General features: G+C 34.9%; 1 protein-coding gene and 1 long non-coding RNA gene across 2 annotated transcripts in view; one reads left to right on the top strand and one right to left on the bottom strand.

Moving 5' to 3' along the window:
* DPYD (dihydropyrimidine dehydrogenase) overlaps positions 1-17,885 on the top strand; it is an 862,317-nt gene that overhangs the window by 426,830 nt on the left and 417,602 nt on the right. The window contains 1 exon segment of the mRNA XM_043575643.1: positions 10,911-11,095. Coding sequence (XP_043431578.1) covers positions 10,911-11,095 — 185 coding nt within the window.
* On the bottom strand, positions 1,127-16,661 carry LOC122480815. The gene is made up of 3 exons (XR_006296671.1): positions 16,059-16,661; positions 8,833-8,929; positions 1,127-1,275 (listed from the first exon to the last, which is right to left on the bottom strand). It is a non-coding gene; the product is annotated as an uncharacterized LOC122480815 (long non-coding RNA).

The raw sequence follows: 17,885 nt of genomic DNA, 5'->3' as shown, positions 1-17,885 counted from the left end.
CTGGTCTAAATTATATTGACAATAGGACTGTAGGGTATTCATATTTTAATCCAAAGTACCCCTGGAACAGTCCCAAGGATTAACTGAATAAAGGGATGAATGAAGAGATAGATGGATGTTGGGATGAACAGAATACAATGGATGACTGCTTTATTCAAAATGAAAATCCACAGTAAAAACAGAAGCATATGGAAGTGGTATTTATGTACAGTGTCATATATAAGGCAGCAAATCTTCATTCTGTTGAGGGAACAGTCAGATGCTGGACACTCTCAGTTGCATGAATAAGATAGTCTCCTTACTGGTCATCTTGCTTTTTCTCTTGCTTCTATATAACCCTACCAGAATCAGCCCTTATAAACAGAAATTATATCATGTCATTCCTCTATTCCAAACCCTCCAGTCGCTTCCTACTTTATTTAGAATAAAATTCTTCTCATAGCTTATAAAGTCCTTCTTGAAGTCCCTACTTTCGCCTCCACACCCCACTTTACCTTGTATCCTTTCTTTCTCCCACTTCCCTCTACTCTTCAAGTGCATCAACCTCACCTCACCTTAATGCCTCTGTGGTGCTTCCCTCTGCCTGCAGTGATCTGCCTCGAGGTCATCACATGCTGGCTTATTCTTACCCTTAAGAATATTTTCCCTCAGATGTCATCTCATCAAAGAGCCCTCTGTGACCCTCCATCTCCCTAGATCTAAAGCACCTCTCCCCCTTTTCACTTCCTTTAGCTTATAACACCCCTTTCAATGTAATCCTCTTCATAACCATTTTCACTATCATAAAATTCACTTACTTGTTTACTTTCTGTTTCTTGAATCTTCTGCCAAGTGAAATGTATAGCCCACAAGGACAGGTCTCTTATCTACAGTTTACTCTAGTGCCTACAGCAGGATTTAGTACATAGTAGACAATAAATATTTGCTAATTGAATGAATGAATGCAAGCCAGTGCCTTAAGTTTTTTCCTATGCAGTCATTATTAAACTCCTGGAAAGGGTATCCTGTATGCACTGCCTTGCCATCTTTGTCAGATCCTTTGTCCTTAACCCCTTTTTTTCTGCCTTTCGCTCTCATCATTTACCTGCAAATGTCATCTTTTTACTGCTCATTGACCTTGAGATCACCAAGTTAGGTACCTACCTTACATTTCTCTTGTATTTTACACTTCTTGAAATTATCTCTTCTTGGTTTGCATGGCTCAGAAATACCTTGAATCTCATGAGATGCTGATAATTCCCCCTCTGGCTTTAGTTCAGGTTGTGCTTGCTGCCACTGTAAAAAATAACTGGTTGACTCTTACCTGGATTTATGTTTTTGATGAACTTTATCCATCCTTATGACTATATCTTATCCCAAGGTACAGGACTCTCTCCTGAATTCTAGGTATATATCTCCAAATACCCCTGAAGACCTCTGGGCTTTTCCAGTTGGTACATCTGTAAGTGATCTGTAGTTAGGTTCAAATCCTAAGAGTGTGACTTGTGTAACTTACCTCACTCTCAGTTTCCTCAACTGTACAATTGAAATAACATCTATTTTGTGAGGATTCAAAGAGACAATATGTATGTTGCCTAGATCAGAATCAACCATGAGTTCATGGAGGCATTCTCAATAAATGTCATTATTATCATTATGAACACAATAACCTTTGCCAATACCAAAGTATTTCTTAACTGCATCGTAATAAACCCATGCTCTATATAAAGAAGCTGTATTTTTGAATTATGCATTTACTGATGTACTAAAATTATTTAAAATATATTCTACTGTATGTTTTAAGTTTGCATTGAAGTATGCCTACAGCCGATTGACAGGGAAAAAAACAGGCATAAGATGGATATCAAAAAATAACATTAATGAGCTGCTAAAGCTAAAATTACAGGAACTTATGAAATTGGTTAAACATAAAAACCATTAAACTGTTTACTGAAGCTTCACAGATATACTGAAGCTAATGAGCATTTCTGCTATTTAAATAAGCCCAAATTGAACACACATTACATGGATACATAATTAGTCATGGCAGTCAAACACACATAGACTTACTTTTAAAGCTCTATTTAGGGAATCTTTTCCATTTGATTTATTTTGTTAATTAAAATATTTTTCAGTATTCACTTATATTTTAATAATATTGTTTTCACCAGTAGTATAATTTACTACTAGCTTTCTATTTGTTTTTATTTATGCCTTAAATGTAGCAAATAGGGACTTATATTAAACATTTTTCTTAATCCCTTTCTTTAATTATTTATATCACTTGATGATATCATTCAGCATTTTAAAAGGTTCTTTCACTGAGAAGTATGTATAGAATATTTCAGTAGCCTTTCTTTTTTCACTGTCTCCTAATTATCAAGAAGTATTAAGCACCCAAATGTGCATAGAATTATGATGATTATGGTCCAAATCAGATTAAAGGATGATCTATTCCTTCCAGGAGTTTGTAGTCTTAAGTAGATGGTATCATTGAATATAAATAAGTAAATCAAAGTACAGCATTTGGGAATCCAACAGAGAATTTGAAAACAATCCCCATATATTTCCTTCAAGGACATTGACCTCCTTGAGGAGATCTCTTCCAGTTAAAATGAAATCAAATCTTCAAGGAGTTTAGGGTTTTAAATAGATGAAATTATTGCAGAGAAAATAAGCAAATCAAGGTGAAGTGCTTGGACAATTTTAATTCTTAATTGATTAGTTGGTCAGTTTAGGAAATGAGAATGGCACTCCCTGTAGAATACAAGTAAAACAAAAGGAGTTGCTACAGGCTAGTATTGACATCCATTTTCTTTTTTCTTTTCCTTTTTTTTTTTTTTGTATTTAACTTGGGGAGCTTAAACTTGTTCTAAGCATGGAAGGGAGGAGAATTAAATCTGTATTTTCCCACTGCCTGAATTCTACAAGCATATATAAACTGAACATTATTTAACCATAACAATAGGAAAATTGGAATAGTTAAATCAATCAAATTAACCAAGTGCATATTCTTTCCTAGTCAGTGTGTTTGTCACTATAGAAGTTTTTTTTTAGAAGCTTTTTTTTTTAAATAAAAGGAAAATATTTGGATTTCCTCCCCGCAATGAGCCTTCTCTAATTGTGGAAGTATGATACACAGGAAGAATAATCAAGACAGGAAAATATGAGTGCCAAATAAATGGAATGGACAGATATTACATTTTTTCAACCAAAAAGCATTCATCAAGTTCCTTTTATGTACCAGTTTGTGCTAGATGCTGGGGAAGAAGCTGACTCAGGTATGGTCCTTAAACTCAAGGAGTGGTGGAGGCAAAGCAAATAACTAAAATGAAGTCACAAAGTGACTAGGTCAACAGAAAGTGGTTGTGGTTAATTTACCAAAAAGGGAAAGGAAAAGTTTCCACTGGAAGAGTTGACCTAAAGGCTATTTATCTGTAAAGCTGGTCAAGATTAGAATTTGCTGTGGTTTTTCCAATCCCTTCTGCTTCATTTTAGTTCCTTCCCAGTTGTGAAGCTTTAAGAGACCCTTGTTGGACCATTTCTGGCTTTTTCTTGCCCCCACACCAAAGGTCAGTGGCAAGGAGGGCTTTGGAGTCAGAAATAACTGGATTTGAATACCAGCTCTGCCACCCCTTGGCTCTATTTAAGATGGTAATATGTACCTTAAAGAGTTGTTTTGTGGTCCAAATGAGATTATTATATAGAATTGTACCTGCCTCAAACAGGGATCAGTAAATATTGATTGTTTTTCTTAATGTTCTTCATTAAGTGAGGATGATATGAGATGTAAGAAGTAACTAGGAGAGTTGCTTTTAGATGAATTGCCAGAACATGGTAACTGATTGGATGTCGAGTTTATTGAAGAGAGAAGATTCAAAGATTATGCTAAGATTTTTAGGATTTATTTCTAGGTATTTTGACAAAGGAGACTAGGAAAAAGCAGAAGTGGAGATTAAAGAGTGATCACAGAGGCAGGTGGAAAATCAGAAAGTGTCGTGTCATTGAAGGCAAGCTAAGGGACATTTATGAGGAAGAAGTGGTCATCTGTTAAATGCTGCTGCAAAATGGAAAAGGCAGTGCCACAATTAAGGTGAGACAAGTGAGGTACCTACCTGCACTTGAGCCTAAGGTTCTGAACATAAAGATCTTCTTAAGTTTTTTTCTTTGGGTGCCTCACCCACCTTACCCCTAGTTTTCCTGAAGCAAGGTAATCACTGAGAAGAGTCATTGGATGTGGCAACCTAGAGCTAATTAATCATCTTAGTGAGAAAAGTTTTGGTGAAGCTTTGGGAGGCAAATGCAGATCTGGAATGGTTTTAAAACGGGGGATACTGTACATGTAGATACATGCTTATAAGAAACAATTCAGAGGGGGTGGATGATAATAGAATATGCAATCTAGGGAGAAAATCCCTAGGTTACCTAAGAAAGACGAGAGGATCAGATTCTAGGGCTCATGTGGAGGTACTGGCCTTTGATAAGGAGAGTTTAGTAATTGTTATAAACAAGAAGGAAGAGAGAGAGAGAATGGATACAGATTCAGTAAGTTTGTAGTGTGGACAATGAGAAGACCAGGGAGTTCCCATATAATAACCTCTGCGTTCTTTATGAAATATGAGACAAGGTCTTCTCCTGACACCAGGGACAAGAAAAAAGAGCTTCATCCATCAAAAGTTTGAGGAGAAGAGGAAAGAAATAGCGGTCACAATGAGTAAAAGACTTGAAACAGCAAACTTACTAATGTCAATCAAGAGATGGTGAAAGGCCCAGGAGAAGCTTGTGAACTGGGTTTTAGAAGTGATGATTTGGAAGGGACAGTACAACATCCACACTGGAATCTCTAACAGGCAACTACAAGTGCCAGAGTAAAAGAGCTCAAGGTTGTGTTTGAAGTCATTTTCATAGAGATGAAGTTAAAGGCACATGACTGGGAGGAGGAAGAGGAGATGAGGAGGTGCCAGACCCCAAGAAGGAAAGTTTAAAGATAAGGAGAGCCTGAATACTGTAGCATTCTGCAAGTCAAAGAAAGAGATTAACATTAATGTGATATAAGTATTGTATGCTACAGGAAGGCAGAAGGGAGGATTGAGGTCACAGAATTTAGGGACCATGGAGACCATGTTTTTATTAAAGGGACAGACTGGAAGGAATAATTGGGTTGTGAAGAAAGAAGGCAGTCAGTATAAATTACCCTAAAATTAGGTAAAGGAAGAAGTTAGAGTGAGAAAAGAGAACCATTCCAAAACTAAAGTTTTTCAAAATAGGAGTTTAGAAGAGAGGAGAAATATGAGAAATACAATATTCTAAGGAGAGTAAGAGATGATATTTGAGGTCCTGAAGGAATGGGAACGTGCACAATAAAGGTTAACTTTTGTGGGGTTTACAGAAGGAAAATGATGAATCTTCACTGTGAGTTCCATTGTGTTTGTGAATGGATTGCATATTGATTCAAATACTTAGAGGCAGAACGGAGATTTGAAGAAAAGCTCATGCCATCCAGAGTTAATATTTTTTTAAACATTAAAAAAAATTTTAATGTTATTTTTGAGAGAGAGAGAGAGACAGAGCATGAGCATGGGAGGGGCAGAGAGTGAGGGAGACACAGAATCTGAAGCAGGCTCTATTCTCTGAGCTGTCAGCACAGAGCCTGATGTGGGGCTCGAACCCATGAACTGTGAGATCTATGACCTGAGCTGAAGTTGGATGCTCAACCGATTGAGCCACCCAGGCGCCCCAGGAATTGATATTTTCAGTGGAAGGCATTCTCTGGTTCTTTCCTTTCCTTACCCCAGATTATTCTATTGAAACAGAACTCTGATATCCTGGCCCTGTAATTAGAATTCATTTGCTCTTGGTGAGATTTTGCTTTCAGCTCTGAATCACTGAGATTATTGCCTCAGCTCGCCTTTTTGTTTCATGTGCTTTGGTTCTATTGGCTAATAGGTTATGCAAAATTAAACAACAAGCATATAGATGAATTCATCCATGTTTTCAAAATATCATTTTATTATAAATGTTGAAATTTTTTATCCCCCTATTGTTTTATAGCATATCAAACACTTCAAAGAATACTAATAATCCTTCTTCATTATTATTCCTGTTGTATTGTTTTATTGTTTATGCAGAATTAATTTATATTTATGTACTAAAATATAACATTCTTGACATCTTTTTATAAATACTGAGAAATATACTTGTCATATGCTTGTGGGTTTCTCTTCTACGTATATGACAGCACAGCTACATCAGTTTAATTGACCTTGGCAATCTGCATCTGCTAGTGATGTGTCCCTGAGGGACGGTTTCTGCAATTTTAAGCTGTGGCTTATTGAAGAACTTGTGTGTCACAATACAATTAAGTCTATATAAAAAAATCATTTCATGCATAACATTAAATTGACTAAAAGTTCCTATTTCAAAACCATTTCTTGTTTTAAAGCTACCTCGGAGTGTCTTTGTTTTTTAAATAAGCTCATTCGAACATAGTAGTAATTAAAGCAGAAAATTAACATAAATCTTGAATGTTTGGTATGAATTAAGGATGTTTTCGTTCTTTTTAAAGACTGCATAAAATTCCAGGCACCATATCACTTAACACATTTCTCTCCCATTTGCAGAATAATATAGACTGTGAATAAGCATGTTTTAGGGTTCTTTTTCAAGTTCTTTTTCTGTTCAACTATGGAGCTATTGGGACATATGCTGCAGTCTCCATCAAGATGCAATCTCATGGAAATCTGTGGTAAAAGTGCTCATATCATAACAGAAAATCCCTTTCCCCTCACTCCCGTTATTTTATAAACAAGGAAGAAAAAAAATACAGTCCTTCTATTAATATTCATTTAACACTTCATAGGAAATAGCAAGTAGTTATTTGGTTTGCAAATGTAAATATACATTTTTCATCCACTTATGCTTTCACTCCTTCCAAGCTAGATAAAGGCAGAACAGAAGATGTGCTTCTGAGATTTATTTTCATTGTATTTCAACTTAAATGTATCAGCAGAGATGTAAGTGAGCTGTGTGTGAGGAGTTCATAGAAGGATAGTTACAATGATGAGGAGGATGAAAGTCTTCCTCATAAGAAACAGCTAAACAAAAGAACTTCTTTTTGACAAATTATGCATAATATGCACATGGATTTTTTTCACTGAATCCTTGATTTCAGTTCTAAATTGAATACTTTGGAGCTTACAAAATATGGTTAAATAATAGAAATAACTGCTATATCTCAAAAGAGTCATTGAAGTCATAAAAGGTATTATTTGGATCCATAAACTGAGTCAAAGTTTCAATAAATTGATGGATTATCTCCCTCCATTGCTTTCCCTCTATTTTATTGTAAATGCTGAAATACACATATACATACATACACAGATATAGATCATCTACTTAAATATAGAGTCCACTGTGCCAACAGGGAAATGATCCTAATCATTTGATGTTCAAGTTGTAATGAATACTCATTCTTGCATTAGCTGCTTAGTGCTACTGATAGAAAACATTTTTTTTACCTACTGTAGAATTTTATATTCATATAAATTTGTCCATGCTTTGTTTTTCCAAAGATCCTTTGTAGGTATCAACAAGTCAAAAGATTAGATATTAAAGTGGAAACAAATTATCTCTATTTTGACTGATGTAAGCTTTGCTGTAATATTTAATAACATCACAACCAACTGCTTAACCTCATTTTTTTTTCTATTTATTTTTTAAATCAAACTATGGAGATGCTAAACTTGAAGACCTCTAAAAAGATTAGGGGGAGAATTGAGTAGGTAGTTTTTAAAAGTGGGCTGAAATAATTTTCAATACAAAAGAAAAATCCTTTCTATTTTGGCACACAGTATCAGAGAGTTGTTTGATTATTAGTGAGGTTAGTTGGATATCACAAATAATAAAACAATTAAAACAGTTAATATTCAGGCCCAAGTCTTCAAGGTATAAATGAATCAAATATTGAGGAAATAGCATGTTTCAAGAGTAAACATGAGTATGTATGAGTGTGTAGGGACATAAAATAATACATACATAATGGAAAGACCCATGAATAGATTTGTGCTTTTGAATTCACAAATAAATGATCCTAGGTGGCTTATGGTATTGGTGCTAAATATTTTAAGAAATGCAAGATTTACTTATTAAACTTACAGTAACATCTGCTAACTACTTATTGACTGCGTTAGTGATAGAGCTCTAATAGTAAAGTAAATCATACTATTTACATTTTTAAGTCATAAGAAATTATAAAATGCATTAATTAAGAAATTCAGTTTAATTCAATGAGCATTTATTCAGCACCTATTGTGTATAACGCACTGTATTTAATGGTAAGTTTAACTTTTATGAGGCCTGAAGCTTATATAATTTGAAGATTCTTTTATCTAAAAGAAAAAAATTACAAATTCAAATTTAGGCACAGGGCCTTAAAAAAGGACCATGCAAGTGAGAGAGCCTGAAGCTTAAGCTTCAATAACTTCACAGTATATATGTCTTTGACTCTAATAGCTGCTAAGGGAAATCAAAGATAACTAAGGCATAATCCCTACCTTGCTCAAGCTTAGAGTGAAATCTGTGCTAACCTTCAAGGATACTTCTGTAAAAAAATGAGAAAAATGTATAAAAGGGCTTTGATCTCCTGGTGAAATAATTTTGAATTCCTTCTCATTTAAAAATCTTTATTTCAGTTCTCTATATAGAGCAAAGTTGTACCAAAGTCTTGGACAAATAAGGTCATTTCTTATACAGGAGAATTATTTTTTACTCTATTTCCCATTACATAAACCATTCAATGATGGTATGTTCCAGTTACCATTATTACAACAGGTTGAACTGACAAGCCATACTCACCATTGACTTTTTTGCAACTCAGATAACTATCAACAGATGGTAGTGATGATCTGTTATGATGTGGGGAACAAATGATAAAGGTGTCTTTTCATGTGACCTTTAAAGACATTAGAAAAATCTTCTCAAAATGCCATTCTGCATTGAAAATAATTACATGAATATTTAATTTTACTCTCGATGAAAGATGAAATCACATCAGAGATATAAACAGTATTAGATTTTTGAGTAAAAACCTGAGCACAATAGCATTAATCCAGCTGCTCGTTCATTTGTTCATTCATTCACTCATCTACTGAATTGCGTGTCTCTTATGCTACAAGTACTGTACTAGGCTTTGTGATACAGTACCCAATAGCATGGACACATTGCTATTCTCATGGAACCTACAGTCTTGTAGGGAACACACAAAGTAATTCCTCAATAGTTTTCTAAAATTCTAATATTTTTCAAGTAGAAAAACTACAAAGGTTTATTTTTGTGTCTTGTTTTTCCATTTTTATTGAGAAGAAATGGTTTTAGATATCAGAATAACATTTTTTTAACATTTGCTTATTTTCCTTTAAACTAACTCATTAATTTGTTAAACAACTAACTTTTGTGTTCCAAAATCTTACAGTCTCTTTAGTTTAAGTTGTTATATTCTCTTTTGAATTAAAGACTAGCTCCACAAGTCTGTCTTGAGATGCTGTACTTAAAATCCATGACAGGAAAACCTGGAGAGAACATTTAATCCTAAACACTGGCTCAGTTTGCTCCATTATATATGGTGCTATCTACCTTTATGCCCTTCTCTTGTTAAACCCTTTCTATAACTTACATTCTGTGATCTCTTCCAAATATCTGGATTATGTGTCTACTCAAAGATTCCTTTACATATTTTTCTTTTTTTTATTTGTTTTTAATGTTTATTTTTGAGACAGAAAGAGACAGACAATGAGCGGGGGAGTGGCTGAGAGAGAGGGAGACACAGAATCCAAAGCAGGCTCCAGGCTCCGAGCTGTCAGCACAAAGCCAGACACGGGTCTCGAACTCATGGATCGTGAGATCATGACCTGAGCCAAAGTGGGACGCTTCACAGACTGAGGCACGCAGGCGCCCCACTTTAGATATTTTTCTTAAAGGAACTCAAAGTCTTCCTTTTCCATGACACATTTAGATTTACTGGAGCACAGCAAATAACTTAAAATTCTTTTATAGAGCAGTTTCCACAAGGAACCAATGGTAGTGTTTGCATTTGTTGATTTCTATAAAATAAAAAGAAATTGAGGGGCACCTGGGTGGCTCAGTCGGTTAAGCATCCGACTTCGGCTCAGGTCATGATCTGATAGTTGGTGGGTTCCAGCCCCACTTCGGGCTCTGCACTGACAGAGATTCTGTCTCCATCTCTCTCTCTGCCCCTTCCCTACTCGTGCTCTGTCTCTCTCTTTTAAATATAAGTAAAACATTAAAAAAAATTTTTTAAAGAAATTGATGGCTTATGTAGATATATTGTGGGTCCATCAAATTGCTTAGCATTAGGTGCGAATAATTTCGTGAAAATGTAGAAGGCTTTGTTTTGTTTATAAAATTTCTTGTTGTGAAAGGAGACTGGCCATTCACCCAAATTCCCAATATAACTTACATCTGTGACACACAGGAACAAATTTAGGATCTTATGAGTGATACCGTATTTGTGAAAATAATGGTATAGACAAACAAAATTTTAGAAAATTCATTTTATATTCATTTAAAGGGATTTAAATGGATTATATGCACATTCAAACATGTGAAAGGCTGTACTTTCCTTCTTCATGGATCTGTACTTCTTATACATAAATACCAGAGCTGAAGTATTGCCCAAATATGTAGTCTTTAATACCTACCTGTGATGTATACTTTGAATTGGTTAAATCAGTATGCCTTGAATATATTATTAACTCAGATATTTCATTAACTTTCCATTTTTATGGTTCATTAAAACCAGTTGTTTGAGTCCCTAGAACAATAATTAAGTCATAATTTTTTTAATTTTCAAATTATTGTTATGTGATGAACAAATCAGTCATTGCCTCTTATCTTTCACTTTTTTTTTCTTACAGTAAAAGAAGCCTTGAGCCCTCTAAAATTTAACAGATGGAATCTCCCAGAAGTAGATCCAGAAACTATGCAAACCAGTGAACCATGGGTGTTCGCAGGTGGTGATATTGTTGGTGTGGCTAACACTACAGTGGAATCAGTGAATGATGGAAAGCAGGCTTCTTGGTACATTCACAAATATATACAGGTAGGCATTTGCCATCACTTTCAGCCATTTTTTTCCAATGGATACATACTTCCTTATTTATTTTTGCTACTCATTCATGACAGCATTTATATATGACATATAATAACCATATATGAAATACGTTATATACGTATATTAAGTTGGATAGAATTTTTTTTAACATGGACTGGATAGCACAACTGTTTAATTGATTGAGAGTTCAGTGTGCATTTCTACAGGGAAATGCCATGAAGTTACTAGTTCTGCTGTTTTCAAAATATTTATTAATGGCCTAAAGACATAGATAATACATTTATCAAATCTGGATGGTGCACAAGATGATAGCAGATAAGATCTATATTCCTAATGATCTTACACAGTCCAGAATACCATGTTGTCTGTCCATTTGAATCAGATGAGTTCCTATCCACTTCCCAAATTATGTACCTAATTGTGTACCAATTATGTACCTAATTGAAAAGAAAACAAGTATTTTATAAATTTCAATTGTAATTTTTCACTATTTAGGTTCATGATACAAATGCAGAATGTAAAAATGATAAAATATAAAGTCAAACATACTCTTACAGTAACTAGAGGGTGTGGGGGAAAAAGCCATAATTACTAGATCTCAGTTGTCTTACTTTTTGACAAAATGCTTTGTTTTCTTCTTGCTCTATAATTTAATTAAACACAGATATAGTGATCTCCTTTATATAAAATGTTTCTGGAAAAATTTGCTCTTGTTAATAAAATTCTTCTTTTTTTCCTATTCAGGAAAGACTCCCTATTCATAACATGCTGTCTGCCTCTCTTCTTTCAGTTTCTTTTGTTTGTTTCTCACATGGTAATAAAATTTACTTTGTCTTTAATGTTTCCTTGAATAGTTTTCTTCCACTTTGCCATGACCATTTAGTCTTTTCTGGTTGTCCCCCTACTTTTTCTGTAATCTGGGCAGGAACTACTTATCTACTAGGTAGAGCCTGGACCCAGTACTGATTATATCATGCTTTTTAGGCTCAATTCACTGACCTATTCCCACCTCAGCCCAGCGTCTCTGAGTAGTGGGGCTTGGGATGTTGTGGTCTGGGCATAATGTGGTATCCCAGAAATACAGGACTCTAAGAACGAGTGTAACCAGCCTCTGGGTCATGCATAGAGACAAAAGTGTGATTTAGGAAACAATGTGTTGTGGAGATGACAAATGTAAAAATAATGCTCTCCAAATCAGTATAAGTCAGAAGGAACTAGGCTAGGAAAAAAAAAAAAAGGAAAAGGAATGCAATTTAACAGGCAGAAACCTGGAAACCCAAAGCAGAAAAGCTGGTTGTGGCTCCAGCTCCAGTCTCTGGAGCACCTGTACTTTGGAGAGTCCCCATGGCCTCAGACGTACACAGAGGAGTTGTTTGACTGCCTAGGATGGACTCCTAAATTAGCTCCTTTTGCTCTTTCCGTCATAAAACTTATCACCCTGTAGTTCTACTCCCTCATTTTACTTATTGTCACAGTACTCTCAAGGATCCCCATTGCACCTTCTCCTGCATAACTCTCTCATCTGTGTTTCCATCTGTGTTCTTCCATGTTCCAGCTGTCCACTGGAAATCTTTACTTGTGTCCTGATGTATATTTCAGACTCACTGGACATCTCCACTTGGTTACCTACACTTCTCATTAGCTGCTTTAAACTAAATATGCGCTCCCGAACCTGTTCCACCTCCAGTATTTAACGTTTCTGGTACCCAGCTTCAAATCCTCTACATCAGTGTTCCTCAGATTTCTATGTTTTTTAATGTTTATTTGTTTTTGAGAGAGAGAGAGAGAATGCGTAGGGGAGGGGCGGAGAGAGAGGGAGACACAGAATCCGAAGCAGGCTCTAGGCTCTGAGCTGTCAGCACAGAGCCCAATGCAGGGCTCGAACTCACAGACCATGATATCATGACCTGAGCAGAAGCCAGTTGCTTCGCTGACTGAGCCACCCAGGTACCCCTGTTCAGACTTCTAGCTTACTGATTTCTAGATTACTCAGACTAATACAGTTTTCAAATCAATTTCAAAACCAAAATAGGACTGACAGCTTCTTATTTCACTGTGTAATGGCATTAAAGTAAGCCCTTAAACATGTTATAACATTTACTATATTATATATACAAGAAATATATTAGTAAGGAAGTTTATGAGAGAAGTAGGAAACAACACAGTCTCAGAGTAAGAGATACTTCTAAAGAAAATATGGTTGGAAGATTTACACTATTGTGTTTACACACACACCTTTTTCTTAATATAAAATAACACTGTTGTGTACATCTTTACTTAGGAACTTTTTATCAAATTTTATTTTCCTCTTCTCTCTCTTGTATATCTGGTCAATTCTATCTCTATAATGACTCTTTCATATGATTATTTTAATTTGCCTGTTTTTGGGGCCGAATACAATTTTTGGTTGACCAGACATCTCACTGACCAATCTGTTAACTTCTTGAAGAAATGAAAAGAGAGTCAGGAGATGAGAGAGAAGGCTCTTATACTAGGTTTCAACCTAGTGAATGCATGAATTCAGTTCGCAGAACTAAAAATGATGGGAAGGCAGAGATGCTAAAGAGAATTGAAAGGTAAAATTGAATGAAGGACAGTGCAAAGGGCATGTGTTAATTTTTTTCTAAATATTTAAATCTATTTATAGATTTTAAATTAAAGTACATAGAGAATATTTACTATCTTTGTGATTGTGGTGGTTTTGTACTACTTCACAATTTTCATTCGAAAGCATTTCTAAAGATGTTTTTCTTTTGACTTTACTTTTATCTTTTTACTTCCCTGAATATAATAAATGTGTACTGAAAAAAATGAGCAGTCATTTTAGTTAGCTTCTCCTTACCCATAAAAGAAACAGACTTTGAGGTATGATGAAAAAGAAAAGTGCACGTGCTTTAAAAATACATATTGCTAGGAACGATAGTGTTTGAAATATAAAATAAAAAATTCGTGACCGGTAAGAGTTTTGGATTTGGCTGAAGGCTTTAGACTTGTCAAACAAAGTGTTGAATTGCATTTTAAAGATGGAGTAGAAATGGAAGGCAGGTAAAATCTCTGTCAAGTAAAATCAACACTTCCACCTTCCTGCCTGTTGGTTGCAAAGTGCTAAGCAGTGATAAGACTAAAAAGGAACATATAGACAAAGTGAGATTTTTATTTCTCCACACTGTCATTAACTTAGTTCTGGCCTCTATCACCTCTTCAAATTGCCTCCACTTCTTCCCTTGTCAAATCCGATGAGCCTATGCTGCCACCAGGGTCATCTTTCTAGAGTATAAGTTTGATCCTAATTTCCTCATTTAAAACCCTTCAGAAGCTCCTTTTTGCAGTCAAGATAAAGCCCAAACTCCTTAACTTATGATGCCAACTTGAATTTTCCCCAGCACACCAAGATTTCTCCTGAATCTGGGCCTTTCCCCTACTCCACTCATGTCATCTGTCTAGATTCTACCTGCCCTTCAGCCTTTGAGTCCTCCTCTGCTTTCAGAAACACGTTCCTCCTTTGTGTTCTGTAGCTCTGTTTCCTGAGGGAAGCCTGCCTACTGATTTGTCTCTGCACAAGCCAGTGACCATGCTTGTGTATTGTTATGCCCTCAAAATAAAGAGCGTATTCATCTATTAAATAGGAGAAATGCATAGAGTGAGATAATTCATTTTAAAGGAATTGAAAGAGGAGTTAAGAAAACTAATGAGTTTGTTATATAAGTTCATTAACACTGTAAATAAATAATGTTTCCTTCAAGTGCAACATTCGTTAAGAAAAATTTTATAATGCCTTAATGTATTCATGAATGAAGGTTTATCACTGCTTGTCTTATGTTTTGTGTTAGTTTGGGAGGAAATGTAACATTAGATAGTATACTTTAAAAATGATTTAATACCCACATTATAGTATTAATTCATGCATGCATTTATTGCGATTGGATATTTTGGATTTATTTGTAATATCCTTTTTCAGACACATGTGGTTATTTAAAGATATCCCTGTTGGGATTTCAGTAATTCCCATAGTTGTCTGAAGAGAGCTCCACTTAAATTTTTTTTAGTTAATTTGACCAGTTACCACTTATTGAGTACCAGCTGCTGGACTCAAGGCACTTGGCTTTGGGAGAGTACCAAAGTGAATAAATGAAGAGAGGTAACAAATACAGCAGCTGGAAATTTAGACTCTGAATTACATAGACCTGATTTCAAACCCAGTTCTAACAGCTTTGAACCATGTGACCTCAGGCAAGTTACTTCATCACTTCAGGGCGTGGTCTTTTCAGGGAAAAATAAACTATTTATTAATAAATGAGTAATGATAATTAGAGTTGTTAAAATGGTATTAGAGAAGAAATATATAATAGGAGATTTTGAATAGAAAAATAGTATAAGATTTTAACAGATGAAGATTTAAAGAAGCTATTTCAGGTAATTATAAAAGCATTTTATCTAGCCATTTATTTATTCATCCATATACATCCAGCTGCCTATCCACATAGTCATTCATGCGTGGAATAATTAATTAATTAATTAATTAGTTCATTCATTCAATAAACATTAAAAAAATAGTGCTATCTTCTTTAGATAGTACTCATCAGTAGATTTATAAATGTGAGTTAAAACATGAAGCTTGCCATTAAAAATCTCACAGTCTGGTAGGGAAGACAGTTGTGTAAACATACATCTAATACAATATAATAAATGCACTAATAAAAAATGTAATGGCACAGGATGACATAGAAGAGATAATGATTGATTCTCTCTGGATGTGGGTATAGAATGTGGAGTCAGCAAAGGCTTCGCAAAAATCAAGATACAAATAAAGAAGGAGGATAAGAAAACCTGAGTGATTTGAACTACTGGAACTTAAAGGGGCTGCCAGATAAGACTATAGATCCTACTCACTGCCCAGGGGTACTCACAGAACGGGCACTCATTGACTGAAATCTGACCAAGCTCCACTCACCTAACAATGGTATCTTTTGTGCTGCTTCTATTCAGAGTAAGGAGTGCCTTCCTTGAATTTTCACAAAGGTGCTTTCTGCTTCTTCTTTAAGCCTTGCACCTGTGCAATGGCTTCTTTTAATTTCACCAAAAGACATTCTGGGTAGTGGAGTCCCTAAACATAGATAATACGTAGGAAAAATGAGAGAAAAGATCTATAATTATACTGGGGTTAGAACATGATAAGAATGCCCAGTTTAGGATTTTAATCAGGGGTATGTAATGAGGCAGGAATGTGGTAGGAGTTGTTTGCATAAAAAGTGAGAGTGTCAGATCTTGTATTAATACAGAGAAAAATATTTTCCAATTTGTCAACATTTCTCTCTTTAAAAGTCATTATTTTAATATGAAACTTACTTGTCTTTATTTAGTGGTACCAATAAATGATCCAATATGACTTCACCTTTGTTGTTTATAATATTATGATGTTAGGAGTCCAGGCTTATTTGTTTTTTTCTTCTGCTTAAATAAGAATTACTGAATATCTGAGATAATTTTGGTAGTGTACCCAAAGAAAGAGTATGTAACTGCAAGAGTGACTATAGCGACACAAAAAAATTGTGTTTTAAAATTCATTTGCACTTTCACTTGAGTCTTTCCAGTGGATTCGTTTATTTAACCAGTGTGCACGTGTGGAGGTCTGTGTGTACGTATCTGTGTGTATGGGCACATGTATGTGGACAGGTGGATAGATAAAAGTTCTGTACTGGGAAAAAAGGAAATTAGCTGCATAAACTATGACCTTTCTTCTCTAAAGGTGCTTACAACAATGTGAATTCAAGGATTACCAATGTGAAATAGAAAACAAATACATGATATACATGAAGGAAAGCTAAATTTAGTGAAACCAATAAGTACTAAAGTAGTCAAAGACAGAGATCAATGTTAGCTAGAGCTATTAGAGAAGACTCATGAAAGAAGTTGTCCTTGGTTTTTATCCTCCTTGGAACGAACTGTTATATTTACTTGTTAGTTGTAATAATTACTACTATTTGTTTAGCCTCTATTACACATTGTAAATTTTTTGGTTACCATGACCCAGATCATGACTCAGGTCATGATCTCATAATTCCTGGGTGTGAGCCCCACATCAAGCTCTACGCTGGCAATGTGGAGCCTGCTTGGGATTCTCTCTCTCCCTCTCTCTCTCTGCCCCTTCCTCTTCCCTGTTCCCATGTGCACATGCTTTCTTTCTCTCTCTGTCTCTCTCTCTCTCTCTCAAAAATAAATAACCACTTAAAATGTGTATATATACCTTAACCAGAATAAGTGGCTAGAAAAGTTCTAAGATTATTAATATTCCACATCTCCTGACTTCCAGAGAAATAAAAGAGGGACAGTTAGCTCAATTAATATAATTAAACATGTAAATCTAATTGTTAATTGAGGATAAAGATGCAGCATTTTAATTATATAGGTAAATCCAAAACATTCATTAACAATGAATTGGCTAAATCAAATACATTCCTTTAAAAAACAAACATAGGAATAAAAAAAAGGTCTCTTATTCTATGAAACAAAAATCAATAATTACTTGATAAATTTGAAAAAGTCAAAATGGAAATTGTAAAAAGGATATACACATTGTTAAACATATTTTATTTTAAAATACAGATATTTTCTCCTTTTCATTTTTCTTTAAAAAAAAGGTTTGAGTTCTTTTGTAGCCAAGGGTTACAGTTCTGTCATGTTTCTTGTGTAAACCTATACATAATATACCACCTACAACTTCTAGTTTTGTTTTTTAAAGTGGAGAGCACTACCTTCAAAAAACATACCAAGCAATTTT

Source organism: Prionailurus bengalensis, chromosome C1, assembly GCF_016509475.1.
Source record: "Prionailurus bengalensis isolate Pbe53 chromosome C1, Fcat_Pben_1.1_paternal_pri, whole genome shotgun sequence".
NCBI lineage: Eukaryota > Metazoa > Chordata > Mammalia > Carnivora > Felidae > Prionailurus > Prionailurus bengalensis.
Note: the sequence above shows the minus strand (reverse complement) of the source record. Positions and strands in the feature narration are given on the sequence as shown.